Genomic DNA, 21,322 nt, shown 5'->3' on the forward strand with positions numbered 1-21,322 from the left:
AATGAATAATCCAAACGAAAAAATATCAAACCGAACAAAAGTTCCTTTCATTAAATGAAATCTCTTGTGAATCTCCACGATGATGGGTTGTTCTTCCTACAAATCTCTTAAAAGTTGTTGGTCTCAAGCTGATGAACTCCCAAATAATATGGTTTTTCAGTAAACCTTGATGATGATGTTATACCAACCTTTAATATTTTTTTCGAGCACATTATCCACGACGGGATCTATGTACTCGTTGACATCTTGAAAAAGCACAGGCATCCCGTACTTTATTGCCATCTCCAAGTGGCGCAAGAATTGCGGATCGTTAAATGATAAAACCTAGAGAATATTACAATTTAAGTACTTTTACTCATCACAGATCATAAAGAACGATGAACGACATATAAATGGACGATGAAAAAAAATTATATCACATACCTTTAAATTATTTTTAGCTTCTTTCTTTTTTATCCACGTTAGGGCTTGAGTTTGGGGGTCAATACATAAAGGAAACCGAGATGCTCTCGTAGTCAGTATGCCGTTTTGCACCGACAGTTCATCTGGAGGCAATCCTTCAGAGTTCCACCTAAAATAAATCTAATTTTTTTCTTACAAAGGACATATAAAATTGTTTAACGTTTTTTTGTGTTCTCTCGAGCGCGAATATACTTGAGCGCGTTGTGCTTCGCAAAGTTTGGTATAAATACACAACAAAAAGAAGATAAGCATACGCCGCAGTTATTTGTAATAATATAAAAAAGGATAGCAAGACGGGCAGCGACACACATCTCAATAAAAATAGTCTGGAAACCGGCATTGGGTAAGCTAAAGGTGTAATGATTCTATTGATGATGCAGAAATTATACCCGCGAGGTTTCAAATCCTAAGATGCGACCGGACGGATGTAAAAAAACAAGGTGGCGTGTTTCTAGTGGTCACGCGTGAACTGCAGTTGCGACGTGTGAAAGAACCGAATGATATTTACGTCTAAACAAATGATTCATGTTGTGCGGTGTATTTACTGCTAAATACGTGTGATACAGAATATATGTTATTTTTCCGAATAGTTGAATGGTTGTGTTAAATATAAAAATGTAAAAATGGGATTTTAACTTAAATTCAAGTGTAAATGGTAAACAATATTTAGATTTTTTTCGTTCTGTGAGTGAAATTGTGATGGGAGACAGCTAGGTTTAGTTATCTCGCCGATTGGAGTGCTGTTTTTGATACGCGTGATCCAGATGGGGCCTTAAATGCTTTTTATAGTATTTTTAATGAGATCATTATTAATTGGGTTCTAGAAAGATAGATACAGTAGTTATCGTAAATATTGCTATCCTGAATGGTATTATACTAAGGAAATTATAAGTGACCTGCAGCTAAAAGCAAAATTACACAAGAAATATAAATGTACTAATTCTCCGAACGTGTTCCGTGATTTTTCTGCTTGTAGGGCATGCATTACATTGAATATGAAGCTTGCGTTTAAATGTTATGAAGAGAGGTCTACAGTAGGGAGACGGCGCGGCTGAATGTGGAGGAGCGGCAGCGATCGCGGAGCGGAGCGATAGCTGCGGGTACCTGGAGCGGCTCATACGTATACGTATCTGAACTGACATCAGCGCAGGTAAGAGATGCGCTTGTCCGTCTAAAGTTGAAGATCTCGACAGGCCCAGATGGCATACCAGCATATTTCATGAGGGACTGACAATTACTTTCCAGTTTCCTGGAAAATCACGAGAGTGATTCCTATACCCAAAAGGTATAGAAAAGACGCTGTGGAAACATATAGACCGGTGGATATATTATCGACTCTCGCTAAAATATTCGAAGCTTTTTTTTTTATAAAACAGGGTCAAACGGCACGATACTCACCTGATGTTAAGTGATACGGCCCATGGACATTCTCAATGCCAGGGGGCTCGCGAGTGCGTGGCCGGCCTTTTAAGAATTGGCACGCTCTTTTCTTGAAGGACCCTAAGTCGAATTGGTTCGGAAATACTTCAGCGGGCAGCTGGTTCCACATAGCGGTGGTGCACGGCAAAAATTGCCTTGAAAAACGCTCAGTCATCGAACGTCGGACGTCGAGGTGATACGGGTGGAATTTTGTATTCTGCCTCGATGTCCGATGATGAAACTCGGCTGCAGGTATTCATCCGAACAACTCCTCTGAACACTCGCCATGGTAAATGCGGTAGAAGATGCAGAGTGATCACATCTCTACGCAACGCCAAAGGATCGAGCCGCTGGGAGAGGGATTGGTCATCGACGATTCGAACCGCTTTTTGGTGGATACGGTCAAGTGGAAGGAGCTGGTGCTGGGGAGCCCCCGCCCAGAGATGAGAACAGTATTCCATGTGGGACCGTATTTGCGCTTTATAGAGTGTCAAGCGGTGACCCGGAGCGAAGTACCGTCTCTCCTTGCCCAGCACGCCAAGCTTTTTGGAGGCTAATTTAGCCTTTCCCTCCAAATCACCGCGAAACTGAACGTCGTTCGATATGTCAACGCCAAGTATTCCGATGCTGGCTGTGGCTTCAAGAAGAGTGTTTCCTAAAAGAGGAGTAGCGACATAGGGTATTTTTTTCGCGGAAAACACGCAAACTTGTGTCTTCTTGGGGTTAAATTGGACTAGGTTTAGTCTACCCCAGTCTGCGACTCCACGTAGTACAGTTTCGACTTCAGACACAAGTTTGTTCTGGTACTCATCGACAAGTACTTTGTAAGTAGTAAGTTGGCCTACTACGTACATAAAGACATGAGGGCTGTGGTGTGCGACCCAAGTGTACTCAAAGAACTTGGTTTCTTCGTACCTATGGGCTATGTACGACGGCGAAGGCTTTTGTTATACGGGCAAGAACCAGTCTGCTGCACAGATCCCCGTTATCCAAGACGTTGCGCCTACTAAATGCTGTCTCCGACACTATCGGCATATTTATATGTTCGCAGAGTGAATTCACAGCGATCAATAGCGATATTGTGTACATTATGTGTTTAATATTATATATGTACTTTATGATATTTTATTTAACGTTTCTCAACATTATCGTATTGGCATAGTCTGTAAGGATAGTGTATGTAATTCTGTAATAAATAAATAACTTGACAATGATTTATTATTTTTATACGAACCCGCTTATTTCCACTTCGTTAGTTAAATTTCTTTCGACCGTAAACGGCATAGTGAGTGGTATTCCTCTTTCTATGACGTCTCCCAGCCAATCCTCGTATATCATAGTCTGTCTAAACGAAAATGAAAACGGACCCGCGTAGCTTAAAAACGACGCTGCGAGTAAACAATTACCAATTAATCTAGATTGTTCCACATACAACGCTGCTAAGTCTTCCGTCCACCGCTTCTGTTCACTGGATAAGCCAGACATTAACTTATCAGCAGCGATTAAACGTCGCATCATAATGTCGGTTTCTTCCTGTAACTCTTGTCTTCTGAGCATCGCAGTATCATAACGATTGTTAAGTCCGTTCAGAGTACGTTGAAGTCTATCAATTTCGCGATTTAGTGAAGCGAGGTAGTTACACGCCTCTGTGTATTCTTTTTCTAGTGATTCTACTTTATCCTTCTTGGGTTTAACTTCTTTGTATACGGCACAGTATCCAAGGACGGCTATAACGAATTTTAGAAGACCATATCTGTAAATAGTATTTAAAAAGTATTATTTATTGATAACTGTCATCATAAATTACTATACGTCACTTACCCAGCCTTACTGATCTGTTGCATAGTCTCTAATTTCTTGCTCTTTTTCATATGTGCCTTAACTGCTTTTACTTGATTCTGTGTGATCAAGTCACAGTTCATTTCTTGTAAGTTTCTCAAAAAGTTAGGATCTGCCATCATTCCCTTAGCTCCTTTCCAGCTGACGTCTTTGATACCCCTTATAATAACTACACATTCACATACAACCTAGGAATAACCATAGACTTTAATTGAATGGTAGTTTTAAGAATTAAGACGATATACTATAAATATGTTCTATGTTCTATCGACTTTAAATGAATGAGCTATATTATATTCAGACCTGCACAGCTTCTGGGGGTGTAGCAAATGATCTAATTTCAGTAATATCATTCTTGTCTAAATCAGCCAGAGCGAGCCTTGCCGCTTCTAAAGCAGGCAATGCAGCGGAAAGCGCTTCCTCAGCTTCAGATTTTTCTTCCACGATTACCTTACTTTGTACAGTTATTTCGGCACTCTTTATTTCGGCAACTTGCTGTTTAGCAACAGCTGCTTCAGTTGCTGTGAAATATTTATTTGTGAGTGAGTGAAATAATGATCATAATGTAACGATGCGAAACAGACTACAAGTTATGACAGTTATGTCCTACGAAATGTTAGTACGAACCCACTGAAATCTCCTTAAGCAAAATTTCACACTCCTTTGTCTGCTCAGCGACAATTACCTTCTGGACTGCCAACTTTGCATTCAAATCTTCTAACTGAACGTTTGCTTCCTCAATTTTTGCCAAACCACCGATTAAACGTTCGCACTAAATTTGAAAACGATAATATTATTTTTAATTCGTGATTTTATAATGCTTACATACGCGAGCATCCAAATTACTACCTGAGCCACAATAAATGCGTCTTTCTCATTCAATAGCGAGAGGTAATTGGTGAGGAAGTCCATGTAGTGTTTAGGAGTAACGTAGTTATTCCTCCGCAGACGTAACAAGAATTCCACTGAGTATCGCGCGACGGACATATGAACATGAACCACATGTTCTACTATAATTGGTCGAAATTCTTCAGGTATTTTTTCAACCTAAGAGCAAAATTAAATACAAAGTTTTACGACAGACCTAACAATTTTAGCGCTTTTTAAAATGAATTAGTACTAAGTGAAATTACATCACCATAATGGATAATATTATATAATAGAAGAAATTAAGAATAGGTAAGGTTTACGTACATCTGCAAGGAAAACATTAGCTACGGCCAGCAAGGCTTGCTTAGGCCACGGGAATTGCCAATCTATGGTGGTGTTGTTGACCAGCCCGGGGAAACTTCGACATCTACAATATAGTACGTTATATCAAACGTTTTCGATTTTCCAATTTCTACTGTTACAACGCAACCATTTTATACAATACGTACCGATTCCTTAAAATGTCACCACTGGGTGACATAGATAGGACCACGTGCAGATTATTAGCGCATTTATTGCAAAAGAAATTCCATACAGCATCCCTTAAAAAGAATATTAGAATGAGGTATTTATTTACTAACAACAAGTGAAGTCAAGTAATCCTTTGAAGTATAACTACAGCCATATATATGAAGGCAGACTGTATTATTATTATTTGTATGACTCTGTATTGCTTGTTCTAAATTTTACACATTATGAGGGTTTTCATAAATTATTAGGGCAAATAACCAACTTAGCAACTCCATATCCAGCTTCACTGCTCTCATTTCTAACGGCATTGATAATGGCATCCTTCTCATCGTCTCCAAACAGTGCAGGAATCATTCCAATCATGAGGATATTGTTAATGAACTCCAAGAACCCCTCTTCTAATATCTGTGGGTATAACATTATTCAGAACTATTATGCGAATAACTTTTCGCCTTATACTTTTTAAAGGCAATACGCGTGCATAGTTGACGTGTTGACTTCAGCACTTTATTTTCATTCTACTATTGTAAAGGGGCCTCTACACTTTTAATGAAATATGTGAATACGTCATTGCCGACTATATCCCGACAATACAAAAAAACATTTTAATGCAGCATATGGCTGAAAAACTTATATCTCGGAAATATTTCCATCTTTACACGGTATTTACATTACTTGGCTCGTACTTATGGCTGCAATGGCGGACGAACTCATACGCGTTGCAGAAGCGTTTTAAAATCGAAGTCAAATAAAAAAACTAAGAAAAATGTGGATTCGACCTTATTTCAATAGGCATGACATAATAAGACTCGATGAACAAAAATTATCAAAGGAATTTTACCAAATTGATACAAAGAAAAGATATTAATATGAGAAAAGCTATACCTGTTGTCACGTAGCATGAAAAAGGGATGCAATTAGGCTGTAAAGCAAGACAGCAATAATATGGGTGAGAAATATTGCAGTATTTTCGATTGGAAAGTGATCTTTCCGGCCAAACGGCCGGGACACTAAAAATATTGCCGAGTATTGCAAATGGCCGTCTAGCAGCCCCTTAAGAAATGGCAAAAAATAGTTTTTTTTTCTATTGCTCTTTGTAGAAGTCGTAGAATTATATTCTGGCTCTAGATACAGCTGTGTTGATTGTGAATTTGGAAAAATGAGGGGTCCGTACTTGTGCAGCCGTAAAAAGAAAAACTGTCGGTTTTCCATCGACTCCTAATTGATTATACATTCTCTTCATGTCGTCTTTGAAAGTATTTTCGTTGTAATTCCGGGTGACTGTGATTTCAAATACTTCACAACCTAAAATAAATAAAATGTTTTTTTTTGGTAATTCATCTGATTTATAATGTTAATACTTTTATATCAAAATGTCTATAAAAAGAAAAAATCCTACCGGCAGCAAAAGCGGCAAGTCTGCAAATGGACTTTTTGCCGGAACCTCCAACTCCGATGATCATAGCGTTTCCGCGATCCATGCGCAGAATCCGGTGGGTGCGCGTCAAGTGTTCGAGGCAATCTTCGAAAAGTACGACAGACATTTTACTAATACGCTCGTTGTACTCGTCCAGTATCTGAAATGTTTTAATAGGTTTAATCGTTTCAGTTATGAGATCATAAATACACCAATTACAAATACAAGGCAGAAATTTATTTGTACAAAAAAGGTACCTCTTGAAAGAGGAAATACACAGCTTCATAATCCAAGAGGTCTTCGTAATATCTTATTTCTTCCTCGTCTAATGCATTGCGATAATCCCCAAACAGCAACGGATCGCGGAGAACGTACTCTTCTAGCTGTTCAAATAGAGTACAAGATGAAGAATGAATCTAAATTATGAAGAATTTTGAATTTATTTTGAGTGTATGTAAATTAATAAATAAGAATCCATTAACATAGTTTCCCTGGGTAGCAAAGCTTGACTGGTTGAAGGTTGACATTGAATGAAAGAGAGATCCATATTAATATTCAGTATATGTTTCTTGACCGATTTTACTTTCGTTCTCATTTAATTTTTTCTATATAATGATTTAATATTTAATATTCCATACAATAAATATCAATACAGATTATGAATTAGGCACTTAGAAATATAATACTGTAGTTCATCCTTAAAGTAATACGTACAGTAAGTGGTTTTTCTACTTCCACCTCCTCCTCCTCTTCGACTACAAGCTCGGCTTCGGGTACCGCCGCAGTTTTCTCTGGTTTCGGAATAGGATCGCCAAACTCTAAAAATTATATAATTGAAGGCAACACTGCATAAGCATATTCCCGAATTTAAATTTCATTTCATAATTTAAATTTCAGATCAAATTCAATCAATCAATAAGATTAATAACATTTAACTTTTTGATTGATTGAATTTGTTCAGAGCATTCTCTTTTCCGAGCTGTCGAGCGTGGAATCGACTTGCAGTGGAGGAGTATTTCAGGAATCTACACGCCTTTCATTCTATTATATTTGATTAGTTGTTAATTATATCACCGTCTTCTTCTTCAAGTGCCGGTTCCTCTTCGGGCACCACGATCTCCTCGAGAACAACGGGCTCGTCCTCCGGGAAGTACTTGGCTACTTGTTCTTGTATATGGTTTTGCATTAGCTCGTTGTCCTGAAAACGTTTTTCATGTACTAACTACATTAACTCGCTGACATTTGGTGATAAAAGTACTTACATGTGTGTTGATAAGTCTATCACATATGACGCGAGTGAACTCGTTCCGCCAGCATCTGACAACGGTCCGCTTCTCGCAAAAGAAGTTAGGATGAGTGAGGAGCATCCCGGCTGCTATTCGGGATAAGTCGCGAAGATTGAATATGTAGTGGAACTTAGCCGGAGTTGGAGGAAGATCCACTATAATTATCTGTAACAGACTTTATTTAGTTTGTCTGTTTCAGAGTCATTTCACTTTTATTGCAAGATTTATAGCCAAATACAACCAATTTTACTTTATAAGACCTTCAAAGAATTTCGGTACTAGTTTTCTTAGAATCCTAGATATCAAACTTTTATTTTGGCGTATTTTAGAGAAACAATAAATATTGATAATTATTTAGATAGAGTACTTTAGCTTTTTTACATGACATAGAGGCGGGGCTACGGGACAAGTATTAATGGCAGCTACCGCAACTTTTGCACACCCATGGTAGTGAGTGCATTGCCGGCATTTGAGAGAGGAGTACGGTCTTTTTTTAACACATGGAGGATGTATCTCCGTTAGAGCTATTATATAAAAACTACCTTATAGAGGTCCAGCGTCATCTGAACAATCTTTTCGATAATTTCTTGTACTTCATCTGGGAACGTAGAGAAGTGTCCTTGCAAAATGGACACGTAGATCCGCTGAAGAGTCGCTTCTGACGGGAATTGTAAGTTGTATACGGAAAACATTGATATAAAACGAGGATCGACCTGGAAATGAATGTGTACTAATCAGCTTAAAAAAATATTACAATATTGCATGCATTTAAAAGAGAAACATACTTTTATAAGGTTGTAAAACATGCAAGGTGCATTCTAAATCGTGAAAATACGCACCTTTAGCGCTTTCTCCCCTAAATCTACGAAATACTATCATCGAAACTTACATCGTTCCTTCCACCTCCTGCTTTGCCCATGGCAGCGAGGAAGCCGATGTCTTTAAGGTTCTTCCAGTTCAAATCTTTACCTCGGTCGTAGAAGCCTTTTCTCTCAAATAATAGTTTGAGTAAGGCTATTGGCTGTTGAGTTCCGTATGTATCGACCTAATAGCAAGCATTATTATTTTTAAAATGTTTTATTATAGCAATACAATAAATATTTCGGTATTATTAGGACAGCTCACTATAGGCATATTCATGTCGTCAATGAAGACGAGCATTCTCTTGCCGACGGGTGGTCCAAAGGTGTCCTTGGTCCGCTTCTCGACCACGGACTCTAAATTGCGTTGAACATCCATTGATGAGGTTCGCGATGAAAAATTCATTTGCTGGATTATCTGAATATAAGGTAAATGAAAATATCAAAAGAGTGTTTGGAGGCGCCGGGTATAGATCCCGGTACCTATCGTATGCTAAGCGAGAGCTCTACCATCTGAGCTACGCCCCGATGACAATTTGATTGAAATTGAGTAATTTTTATCTTTGCACAAATGTAAAACAATTTTAAACCATTGGTTCGGTACACTCAACTATAACAAAACAGAAGCATTGTTAAATCCTCTCATATATTTTTTTCCTTAATCCATCTTTTCATGCAACACGCGCACACATTTGTTTCGTCTTCCACAAACTCACACAATTACATAGTCATCACAATATATTTATTATTTTTACAGTACCCTCGTTTTTTTAAAACCAATTGTGTTGGTTATCCTTGAACCTTGTAAATTTAAAGAAGAGCGAAGCTTCCCTATACAGGTCTCGGACTAACTAGGGAGGCCTCAATCTGAATTCTATTGTTGTAGATTTATTTTTACAAAACATTAGCGTTGGTGTAGTAATATTTGACCCATAATAGAAGTAACTTTTCGAAATAAGAGGAAAAAATGGTTAAGAAAAATTTAAGTTATCAAATTGTCTATATGTTCTTTTGTTTTTGTTTATCTATTTATTTGTTTTTGTAGTACATCTAGTATACATAATTCTAATTATTTTTTATTCTTTTGTCTTAAATATTTATTGTAATTTCTGAGATTACTAAGCTTTGAAGAGGCAAAGAGGTATGATGAGGTATATTCAATGTGGGAAGAACAAAATTGGATGAAATATGAAAACTTTTTCAATGAAATAATTTGTATCGAAGATACACAATATACTCACATATTTGTCAGGTGGAAGTCCTCGGAGATAGTTTGTTATTATTGCAGTCTTTGACGTGCCCGTATCTCCTACTAGCAGGACAGGACGTTCGACCTGAAATGTTTTCCCCACATTCATGGGACGTGATTGTCTCTTAATGTGTTAAGGCCAAAAACATTACAAGGATACGTTGATGATCTACTCACACTCTCCATAATCTTGATGAGCCAAGTGAGCCGTAACGTGTCGACGGTCGGCACAAGAATAGAAGAGAACCTCATGCCCCTGTCGTGTTCGTAGTTAGGGACGAGCCATTCCCACGCATCCCACGACTTTGTTGTCAGCTCCAGACAGTAATCATAAAGAGTAGGAAAGCCCATTGGAAAATGCTCTAAAACAATAAACACATTTAGATCCATTACAAAGAGAGATAATCAGGCGCAGAGAAATGGATATGATAGTAGGGGGAGCCCAAGAGGAGATTTCGGGATTTACTACAGCGTGGCAGATTAATATATAGGGCCATACCTTGTTCCCAGTGAAGTACCTGCACCAAATATGAGCCCCGTATATAGGGGCGCCCGTCAAGAATAAAGGATCAGATTAGTAAAAAAAAATCATCAGATATCGGCGATTTTTTTGCATATTCTAATAACGGCTGCGAGTTTGCGTTGCATCCAAATCGTCATCGTTTTATAGGTTCACTAAACATCCCCTTAGAAAATCTGACGCGCTGTATTATGATTTTTTTCATTTTCAACCATTAAGCACGACCACCCCCACCATGCAAACAATCATATTAACATACGTACATTATTAAAAATACGTAGGACATTGATGCTATCAATATAACATTGTCTTCTTATTATTATTAAGCTTCGCAATCCAATATTTCTGTATGACGCTCGAGTCATTTAGCACCGTGGGCTTCCCTACTATGATGACGTTTGAGTGAAACTAAACTCTTGTGATAATAAATGTTTCTCAAATAACAAAATATATTGTACTGAAAAGGGGTCATACTCGTAGTGGCTTTCTTCTCCGGGCTGTCTTCGACAAGCATCATGGGGCACGCCTTCTTTACGTAGTTGTCAAAGTCAAACCTTCCGTTGTCAACTATAGACGCGCCAAGACTGTTGTACATTGACTAGAATATATGACAACTTTAAAGCTATAGTTAAATTACTGACACCAGTGAATGTTTTCGTGCAAGGAAATTTTTTGTGAGTTTCGTTACTGAGACTTAGATTCAATAAAGTTTTTAACGACTATTTTGTGAGATTTGTCCTAAAGTATCACGTGAAATAAATATCACCAAATATCACCAGTCAGCCTAATATGAACTTAAGATAGGTTTATACATAGTCGAAACTTGTTAGGTTATGCTTTGGTGTCCATGAAGTGATTCCCGCTGATCCGCAATCGGTAACTTGGCCATCACTTTACCGCTAAACTGCTTGAGTATCGAAATGATTAATTTGATTCATGGTATGAAATAGAAGGACAGAAATGAGTTTTGGACACATTTTTGTATAAATGAGACGTAAAATTATTATTATTATACAATCAAATCTTCACTTACCACCATAAAAACACACTCGACCACTGTTCTATCTATTTCTTCATTACTGTCTTCTCTGTTCGGCAGAAGACCGCTGATCATGTAGCAGAGTTGAACTACCTGCAACGGCCATTGGTATCAATACTTCGCTACTCCTATTTTTCTTACAACTAAGTCAATGTGGTTATATATACGTTGACATTTCGTCATATAGGTTATATATGAATAGGATTTTTTACTTTTTAAACGCATACAGTATTCATTTCCATGAAATAAAAAACGTTAAAAGTACGAATAATTTGACATCGTGATTTATATGACTTTAACAAATGCACACGAATATCGTTAATAAGGACACAAAGACAGCCAAACTTGTTCTCCGTTATTCAACTTGACTGTTATGAAATTAGCTATGAGAACAAACATTTCAAAGATTTTAAAATTGAATAGTTTACAGAAACCTACTAAATTGAGCGGCGTCTGCGGCACGATGGTTTTTAGCGGCGTTTGCTGCTGCAAGCCGAAAAGACCGAATACGATGTAGTTGATGGCACCCGGCACGTAGTGCTCGAACAAACCGCCCATTTGCTCACGCTCCTCTTCGTTATTTCTGCTTCGAAGCCATCTATTTATGAAAATAGTAATGAAGTATTCTATTTTTTCATTATCAAACATAAATAAGAGACTTTTAAAAGCAATGAGAAGAAATCCGTCAAATTGCACTGATTTCATTGTTTCCCAGAAAAATGTATTTTAATTTTAAATATTGCTACGAAGACGGGTCGACTGCAATGTTTCTAGATTTTTCCACTACTAAGAGAACTTTTCAGCAGGCTGTAATATGATTTCTAACCGTTTCAGGAGAGGGTCAATCACATATTAGAAAATTGTAATTTCCATAATGTTACCCTATGTTTTCAGGAAGCTGAATTTTTTTTCAGTCAGTTTTAGAACATGTATAGTCGAGTGGTGGCAGTTTCAGGAGACCCGTTTTCAGGAGTTTTCAGGCCCTTTGATGAAGGAATATTCTAGACCAAACTTTCTAGGTGTGAGACGAGGACGAAATGATACGAGAGAGAGAGAGGAGATCGGAACTTTCTCGAAGCTAGACTGAGCACGCTAGAACGCCGTACGACAAGGACGGAGCAATGTGCGAAAGAGACAAAGAGTGCGGACGTTCTAGAATTGTGCAATCGCTACTCAGTAGCAAGCCCGCCTAGAGAGTTCTCGAATATTATACAAGATTATTCCCAGGGATATAAGCGAGGCGAAACGCGACTAGTGATCTTAGTTTTGAATGCGATATCAAGAGAGAAACACCGGAGCGATAAAGTGCGAATAAAGTGAATACAAGTGATAAAGTACAGTGTGAAGTGTGCATAAGTGAAGTAATAAGTGCCTGTTTCTTTGTGTAATAAGTGCATCTCTGCGATTAATTTGTGTTCATAAATTCCTCGTTGATTACCAAGAAATAAACCCTTGAAGAAAGCTAGCGCATTTTTCTATCCGATCCCCTAGCTCGTAGCAATATATATACTTTAAAAGTCGGACACGGTACAATACCTCTCCCAATACGGCTGATAGCCAAGATTCTTTGGGTCGACAAAGACCATGCCCGCTCGAGACACAGTGGCGGGTGAAGCGTAGTTCAGGTCTCCTACTTCAAACAAGAGGGCGCAATACGGCGCAAGTCTGATTCTTTCGCCATTGGCCAAGGTCAGAAGCTTGTTGTCATCCATCACAGAATTCATATTTTCAATCCATAGGGCGTCTACGTCGCCATCGAATAAAGAATATCGACGCTCATCCCTTTCGGCTGGTCTGAAATTTAGAAAATTTAACAACGCAGCGACGTGATAAAGTAAATATCGACCATTAGAGAGAACAAAACACTACCTGTTCATTTCCCGGAATATCTTAGAGTAAAGACCGTCTGTCCAATCTCTCGTCACTGGATCCAAAATGCCATACAGTTCTATCACGGAACAGGCCTTCAACGACAACATTCTATTAAGACAACCTGCCATTGAATTAATTAAAACATTTTCTGGTGTTCCATTAAAATTACCTTAGGATTTACAATCTGTAGTTTTGTGGGTAATCCCAGATTGGTTTGCGCTTTCACAAGACTTTGTAATATAACAGTTTTCCCTCCACCCGTAGGACCCACCAGCATCGTACAATGTCTTGTCATCATTGTTTCGTACAATTGTACTACTTTGTCAACCTAAAAATTACGTATTATTTTATGAATTCTATTGCCAATTGCAAACGATTCGCCTATTCAATTTTTGGTGTGTATTTTTATCTATTATCAACTAGGACGGGAATTATAAGTAAGTAATCGATATTTATAATAATTTTCTTTACCTGATGTGCAAGGACCATATAGCCGTCACCCTCTAGCACTTCGGTAACAGCTGCATTGAAATCAGGATAGCCCACTCGCGGACACTCCAGACCAGGGAACAAATCCTTGATTAAACCAAGAAACAGTGGAACATCTTCAAACACGAATTTTGGATGATTCATGTCCCTATAACAATAGATTTTGACTAAATTAATAAAATATGAAAACAATGAAATTGTGGAATAAATTCGTGAATAAATCTTAAATAAACCTTAACGCTCTCATGAGAACCATGATTTCACTTAGCCCCGGTGAGTCTCGGCGTAGCTTGCCAGCCATTCGTAGCACGGCCGTGAGCGCTCGTAAACCCCAATCGTAGTGGGACTGCTTTGACAATTGCTCACGGGCCACTTTGTATAGTACTGTCATCTTTTTCGCTAAAACCTAATAAGGACATTGTGTTTGTACACATTTTTCATTGACGATGAGCTGCGCTTTTGCACCTCATCATAATTCTTGTCTAACTTATTTATTTTACTTAGTTTATTAGAAAAAAATACAATATGTAACTACATTATATGTACCTTAGCTGTAAGAAAACCATCGGAGAATAGTGATATTTGGCAGATCATCTCCAAGTCGGGTAGAATGCACACGACCGGCCTAAAAAGCGCCTTAACCGATTCAGGTAACTCAGTCCGACCGGCGTAACCTGGGTTCATTGTGATGAAAATACCGACTTTGCTGTCCATATCGATTTCTTGTCCTTCAAACTAAAAATTAAATCAAATACAACAAAACGTGTATGTATAAAGAAATGTTATTGCATACAATAGGAAAACCAATATTATTACATTTACTATACTAATAGAGGAAAGACAAATTCACCGTAAAGCGTTTCAGCCTCATCAGCAATGCGCTTCGAATGCACTGAAGCTGCGTGGATATGACAGATAGGACAGATACGTCGATGCGGTTGAATTCGTCAAAACAACCCCACGCCCCGCATTGGCAAAGACCAGCAAGGATCTGGCCCACTGCCCTGAAGTCCATGCCTTCGCCACAGTTGGTCACCACGCATAGAAGACCAAGAGCTTTTGCCAAGTCCTTGGTGGTTTCTGTTTTTCCAGTACCAGCCGGGCCTGATGTTAGATACCATTATAATAATTTGACGAACCCATGAAGCATGAAAACAATATTTAAACACTTGCTGCATAAGTAGCTTACTATCCATGTACACAAAACATGAGATTCGGTTAAAAGGTATTTTTAAAAAGATTCCTGATTGCTATTGACGTAAATACCTGCCGGCGCCCCTCCAAGTTGCATTGTAAGAGCCTGAGTGATAGTTAGATATATTCGATCTGTTAGCGGGGTTATGACAAGCCGACCATTTAGACCCATGTATTCATAGCCATATTCAAATACACCTGCAATATTATTTCCATAATGCATATTTAACATTATCTTAAACATTAAAAGAAATAGGCACCTTAATGTCACTGTATTTTTTAGTCATTTTGGTAAAGATAAATATTTTGTTCTAAAGGACGTCGTATTTATTAATTTAGGCTACACTTCAATCTGTTTACCTGTGCACTGTTTGATCCACAAGTTGTCATCTTTCTTAAGCCAATAAAATCGCAATTGACTTTCCCATTCGAATTCAGCAGCTTCCGTAATATTGTCTCTAACAAAGCCTTCGATAATGTCTCTCGCGTGTACATCAATCGTTGTTATTGTTCGGAACTTAAGACGATCGTTTGAGGTAAGATCTGAAGATACATGATTTGTATACATTGTTGTAAGTTAAATGAAAGACTTATGTGTAGGGACATTGCTTTCCTCTGGTCGAGGCAAACAAGTTACCTTGTCTCACTTTAACCACCAATCCATCCAATTGTTCATTCTGTTGCTGTAAATGTTCTTTCATGGCCCTCTTGTTTCCCTTTCTTATCCGGTGGAATGTTTCTTCGGTTTCCGCCGTCCACCATATGCCATTTGCAGCTAAACATACCATCCCCAAATATTCTAATATCCAATCAGTTCTACAAAAACGTAATAAGTGTGTATTTTATAGCGAAACAAGAAATTTTTATTAATTTTTAAAATTATTATTGGTTAGTCTTTTACCTTGGAACCCTCCAATTTTTACCATAATAGAATACAGCTTTCTTGGTCACAAATTTGTTAGTATTCCTCATTTCTTTGAGAACTAGATTCATCCAATCTTCTACTCTTCCTTCAGTATAAACCACATTTCGGAAATCCATTATCTACAATATCAATTAACGTAAGACTACTCCTCAATAGTGAGAAAAATAACTCAAATTTTTGGTTGTCATAGTTAAAATATTAAAAAAAACATCATAGTTTAATTTAACGACTTAGCTCAGAATTTATTAACTCTAAGAAATTGCTATAAATACGCCAAAACAAACCTCTCCTTCTGCTGAAATCATTTTGGCAGCAACGGGCCGATTCGTGTGATCCACGTACAAATCTAAAGCTCTTATATTGTCGAACATCTGTAAACATATTGCTACTTGAACATTATAATCGTTTAAACATTTAGTCCGTTAAGTGTATCCTGTTTACTACCTTAATCATATGTTCCTGTACACAGCTACACTCACTACTTCCAAGAATAGACAAAAGTTCGTCAGTCGAAATAAAGAAAAACCTCGGGAAGATTCGTCGCTTTGAATCTAAATATTCGTTCAATGACTTCTGGCACCTTTAGGATCAAATGTTTACGTAATCAGAATCCTTTTCTAAAAGCGTTAATTGTGAAATACAAATCTAAAACTTCTAACATTTCTTAATCAACAGTTACGCATAAATAAACAACATAATATAATAATTTAATTCTTACTTCTTTCTTACTTCTAACTACTTGCGTTAGTAGTGAACTTACTTTTGTAATCCCAAACCTAAGTTAACGAACTCTTCCAATCTGCCCTGCACTGTACAACAATCAACAACATTCAGCCTCTTCGCCGTGTCCAACATTATCTGGAAAATAACGTTATCTTAGTTTATAATCCTATACAAAATGTAAAGAACAAATTATCTATTCTTTAGAATCTTAGAAAAAAACATTATTGAAAAATATCTGTAAGAATTAAAACAACTAAGTACCATAAGGATTCATATAATAACTTATAAAAGCACACACTCGATACATTTTTATAAAATTACTACCTTTCTGAAATTCTTATCAATGTCATCAAACTTTTTGGCTTCTTCGGGCAACTGGGTTCTAATGTCACCCCCCACAAAGATCCCCTCCAGATAGAGCCATTTACGCTGAGTAGCCATCCACTCTTCTATCACTTCAGAAATTAGGGAAAGGCGACGTTCCCACGTTTGTACGACAGACAAAAAGGGCCCAATAAACCTATAATAGTAATGTTTTATTTACTCACTTTACATTTGCAAATGATTCTCGTTTAACAACTTAATTAGTAGATATTGTATAGTTCGGGGATTTGGAGAATAAATTCATGTAAAAACTTTGACTTACTGTGAGGCAGCCATACTCTGCAGTGACATGGCGTCATCGTCTAACTTAACACTGATTTCGTCGCAAGGATTCAGTGTATAGCCCCGGTCCTCACCGCGGTTGAAGTGTCGCGCCACTGTAAAAGCTATGTTGGCCCATGTTTCTTGCACGTCTCGGACGCCACGTTCTATTGCTAATTCCTGTTAAAAGGATGCTGATTTTAATTTCTATATAAGTATTAGTGTTCTTATTATGCTGCTCTCTTTCTTGCTATCCCGAAACGACATTGAATAATTAAAAGTTTATATCACCTGAAAAATAAATAATTAAAAACAAAGATATAGTGTCAAGTTTTGAAATTCGGCTACCTAACTTGGGGCCTCAACTTGGTACCAGTGAGTAACAATGACTAAATAAAAAAATAGAGGTTTGCCAAAGAGCAATGGACAGAAGTTTACTAAAGTTAAACAAAAGAGATTGGATGAGAAATAATTCCATTACGAAAACGACAAGAATAGAGGATATACAAAGAGTATTCGACAAGACAAGTGGGGATGGACGGCGAAGCTGAGAGTTGGAGTAAAACTATAAGGAGTTTGTACCCAAGATGAAATAAAACTAAGACTGAATTTACTTGATTTTCGTTTGTTTATTAAATTGATTATTGGCTTTATTATTTTCATTCTTTTTGTACGTGTTTAGCGAGTAATCTTGTAGAAGTCCAAAGCTTTGCCACTTTTAGGCAACGATAAGGTACCATGGACTAAAGCACTAATTAATATGACACATTCCACAAGTACCTTGATAGCATGGTTGACGATTTCTTCGGCTACTTCCTGATACTTGTGTAGCTCCATGGCAAACATATTCTCCAAAGTGAAACGCTCCGGAGACATATCGAATGTCTGTCCTGTTAGTTAAAAATGTTAAGTCGGTATCAACCAAAATAATTTTCGATAAGCAATGTAAAAACGCGGTAAAACCCGTCAGTAAATAATAACCCACCAGTCTTGGCCATTAGCTCTTTCCAGTGTCGTTCTCTCATAGCCTCGTTCTTAAGTGAAACCATAAGAGGTACAACCCCCTTAAACTGTTTCATTTTCAAGTCCAACATTAAACCAGTGCTTGTGAGACGTACAGCCTTTGGTAATTTTCTGTTTAGATTAATAAAAGTTAAGTTACGCGACAATATATAGGGAAAGGTCAAGATAAATCAAAATATTTAGAAAACGTCTTGCCAGCCCTACCTATACTCTTTGAAAAACTGTTCAATTCCATCAACCAGAGCCTGGGGATTAAGGTTAACCCACAACGTTTTGGCCCACAGCTCTCGTGCATTCTTCTGTGCTTTATAAATCTTGTATACTTGTTCCATTGCTTGGAAATCGGATTTTGCTCGATTGTAATTTGAAAAGTCAGCAAGTGGATTGTCGAACAATTGTTCCGCGGCTTGAAGTAGTTTCTTACGCGACTCTAGTTCATCAAAGTATTTAGTATATTCCTGTAAGTAAGTCATAGAGATATTTAGAATTAATTATACCCAAAGAGATTAAATTAATTATGGTATTTTATAATTAACTAGAATAATCTATCAACCTGATAGTCCACACGTTAATAGTTTATAAACTTTGTATAAGGTTCTTAATATTTAAGGTAAATAACCTCCATTAAAATTAGTCCGCGATCCAAGTCGTCCCCTACAGTGGCGGGGCCTTCATTATCGAACTTTTCAACAAAGTCATCGAGCTCCTTCAAGAAATTCGATATTTCCACAACATTGAGTTTGGAAAACTTCTCTTTCGTTTGCTCCAAGGTATTTCCGCGGAAAAGTGAGGTTTGGTATAAAGTACCCCACGATGCTTGCAAATTCTTTGAAAATTCCAAGTCTTCATCAGATACCTAAAATTATTTACACACGCATAATTAATTGAAGCTCCGCAAACATGCTTTTTTTTGGGTTATATTAAATTTTTTGGGGTAATTTTAAAATCATAAATAAGGCTATTTGTACGAAAACACTCACATCGATGTTGTGTTGCCTAAGCATAGTGAATATGCTCTGCATGGCTTTGTACTTGACCTCGGCTGTGACAGTGAACTGCTGGACCTGAGCAATGGCTGCCATCACTTGCTTGAAATCGTCCAATCCTTTGATGTTCATATTTATAGTAGTTCGTAGAGTCTACAAAACCAATTGAACGAATAATACTTTTTGTATATTATGTTAATTATTATATATGACGGTTGCAAACGCAAACGCATCTCTTACTTCAATCTGATTTTTCAGATCATACATATTGGTCCTTGTTTTGGTAGCAATACATTGCCCGAGGTTGTTTTTCCATTCTTGAGCATGATCCTGCACTTGTTTTATGATCGGCCTCAAATTAACTCTTATCGCTCCAACGTCGACGAACTTCGCGTGTTTGTCTAAATCTGCGATGATATCTTCAAAAAAGAAAAATTTTTCGTCGTACTTATGAATCTGCTCATGTTTTTGTATGTACTTTTCACAAGACAAGTTCTTATCAAACGTCCACAGATGTTGGTACTTTTGCCACCTGTGAGAAAAATGAAAGATTAGCCATAACTTTGATGTTACAGTAGGGGGCCCCAAGCGAGGATTTCGGGATTTACTACACCGTGGCAGATTAATATACGGGGGATACCTTGTAACCCAGTGAATTACCTCCACCAAATATTAGCTCCATATATATGGTCACTCGTCAAGCAATTAACATACAAGTGTGTATTTTGTGGTGAAACTACTTTGCGAAATTAAATTGAGTTGAATAAATACTATCGAGAAACATTAGAAAAATGTATAAATAGATTAGAATATCGAAGTAAACCGGTTCTTCCAGTTACTGATTTTTTTAAATTATTCTATAATAAAAACAAGTTCTCCTTGTACAACATACACTTTTTGCTAATTCTTTCAGTCAGATTAGGATAGGGATCCCTCCAGATAATCATTAGATTATGAGACATCACGTCTTTTACATAAAGATAAACCATATATATCTTATTCTGACGTGCTTGAGTATGTCCACGGCACAGTTTTTTACATTTTTGAAAATCTATAGCACCTCCCCCACCGATGAAAAGGTATACAATATATAAAATTTATTTCTTCTTATTATCCAAGCTTTACAACTCAATAGGTCTCTACGACGCTCGAGTAAATCCCCATTTAGTATCGTGGGCTCTCCTACTATTATAACGGTTACGTATAATAAGAAAACATGTTTAATTACTTTTGAATATAGGTATTGATATCATGAGTCAGCCTATAGACCGTGTCCTGTATCAGCAACGTCATGTCATTAATAGAAACCACTCGGAGTACGTCTTCAAAGTATGAGAATACGTAAAACTCGTTGCCGGTCGCTTCGGCCAACCGCTGAGGAGGACACGGGAGACAGGTCTTCTTCATCCATCGAGGAAAGGCCGTTAGTCTGAAGACACAGTATCAATTATATCTTCATATCTAGAAAATGTCAAAAAAAACCAGAAAAAGTAGATGCCTCCGCTTACCTGTTAAGAAAATGCTTAATATTATATCCAACGATGTTGTAGACTTCGGCTGCGGTAGGTCTCATGGTAATATCTGGTGGCACAAGGACTGCATCCACTTGGAACAAGGGTGCCTTGTCACTTAGAGACTTTTGGAAATCATGCAGATTTTCAAGTGTCAACCTTAAGAGAGACCATTTTAGTTTGATCAAAGTGTTCAACGAGAAGTTAGTAAGTTTACAAAAAAAAAATACACTCACGATACTATACACTTAAATATCTTCTTCTCCCAATGTGTATAATAAGCTGTCATTACTTCAGATCTTCCTGTACTTGATCCAAGTATCAAATATTCCAGTTTCATGAGAATCGGCCCAATGCGGTCATAGATTCGAGACAATATGGCTACTCTCTCCAAGCGTTCGTTTTCCACTTCGACAAAGTAGGTCTTTATTAAAAAAATACAAAATTAAATTCAGGTTCAAA

At 37.4% G+C, this 21,322-nt stretch overlaps 1 protein-coding gene across 1 annotated transcript in view; it reads right to left on the minus strand.

Annotated features, from left to right (window-relative positions):
• LOC123712911 (dynein axonemal heavy chain 10) overlaps positions 1-21,322 on the minus strand; it is a 37,637-nt gene that overhangs the window by 5,679 nt on the left and 10,636 nt on the right. The window contains exons 25-73 of the mRNA XM_045666279.1: positions 21,097-21,284; positions 20,858-21,019; positions 20,578-20,778; positions 19,590-19,881; positions 19,344-19,502; positions 18,983-19,219; positions 18,568-18,821; positions 18,326-18,474; positions 18,121-18,230; positions 17,342-17,520; positions 17,020-17,215; positions 16,733-16,830; positions 16,417-16,552; positions 16,257-16,343; positions 15,949-16,091; positions 15,685-15,863; positions 15,408-15,590; positions 15,120-15,245; positions 14,704-14,957; positions 14,400-14,588; positions 14,087-14,259; positions 13,836-14,001; positions 13,534-13,692; positions 13,362-13,456; positions 13,029-13,286; positions 11,931-12,090; positions 11,487-11,585; positions 10,928-11,051; positions 10,111-10,295; positions 9,926-10,018; positions 8,950-9,102; positions 8,714-8,869; positions 8,367-8,537; positions 7,801-7,989; positions 7,613-7,736; positions 7,253-7,356; positions 6,796-6,921; positions 6,521-6,698; positions 6,296-6,426; positions 5,384-5,526; positions 5,100-5,192; positions 4,915-5,017; positions 4,570-4,767; positions 4,348-4,492; positions 4,024-4,241; positions 3,703-3,908; positions 3,116-3,634; positions 424-571; positions 189-324 (exon numbers count right to left, since the gene is read on the minus strand). Of these exons, the coding sequence (XP_045522235.1) occupies positions 189-324; positions 424-571; positions 3,116-3,634; positions 3,703-3,908; positions 4,024-4,241; positions 4,348-4,492; positions 4,570-4,767; positions 4,915-5,017; positions 5,100-5,192; positions 5,384-5,526; positions 6,296-6,426; positions 6,521-6,698; positions 6,796-6,921; positions 7,253-7,356; positions 7,613-7,736; positions 7,801-7,989; positions 8,367-8,537; positions 8,714-8,869; positions 8,950-9,102; positions 9,926-10,018; positions 10,111-10,295; positions 10,928-11,051; positions 11,487-11,585; positions 11,931-12,090; positions 13,029-13,286; positions 13,362-13,456; positions 13,534-13,692; positions 13,836-14,001; positions 14,087-14,259; positions 14,400-14,588; positions 14,704-14,957; positions 15,120-15,245; positions 15,408-15,590; positions 15,685-15,863; positions 15,949-16,091; positions 16,257-16,343; positions 16,417-16,552; positions 16,733-16,830; positions 17,020-17,215; positions 17,342-17,520; positions 18,121-18,230; positions 18,326-18,474; positions 18,568-18,821; positions 18,983-19,219; positions 19,344-19,502; positions 19,590-19,881; positions 20,578-20,778; positions 20,858-21,019; positions 21,097-21,284 (8,275 nt within the window). The remainder of the gene's footprint in view (positions 1-188; positions 325-423; positions 572-3,115; positions 3,635-3,702; positions 3,909-4,023; positions 4,242-4,347; positions 4,493-4,569; positions 4,768-4,914; positions 5,018-5,099; positions 5,193-5,383; positions 5,527-6,295; positions 6,427-6,520; positions 6,699-6,795; positions 6,922-7,252; positions 7,357-7,612; positions 7,737-7,800; positions 7,990-8,366; positions 8,538-8,713; positions 8,870-8,949; positions 9,103-9,925; positions 10,019-10,110; positions 10,296-10,927; positions 11,052-11,486; positions 11,586-11,930; positions 12,091-13,028; positions 13,287-13,361; positions 13,457-13,533; positions 13,693-13,835; positions 14,002-14,086; positions 14,260-14,399; positions 14,589-14,703; positions 14,958-15,119; positions 15,246-15,407; positions 15,591-15,684; positions 15,864-15,948; positions 16,092-16,256; positions 16,344-16,416; positions 16,553-16,732; positions 16,831-17,019; positions 17,216-17,341; positions 17,521-18,120; positions 18,231-18,325; positions 18,475-18,567; positions 18,822-18,982; positions 19,220-19,343; positions 19,503-19,589; positions 19,882-20,577; positions 20,779-20,857; positions 21,020-21,096; positions 21,285-21,322) is intronic.

This window comes from Pieris brassicae, chromosome 8 (genome assembly GCF_905147105.1).
Source record: "Pieris brassicae chromosome 8, ilPieBrab1.1, whole genome shotgun sequence".
NCBI classification, from domain to species: domain Eukaryota; kingdom Metazoa; phylum Arthropoda; class Insecta; order Lepidoptera; family Pieridae; genus Pieris; species Pieris brassicae.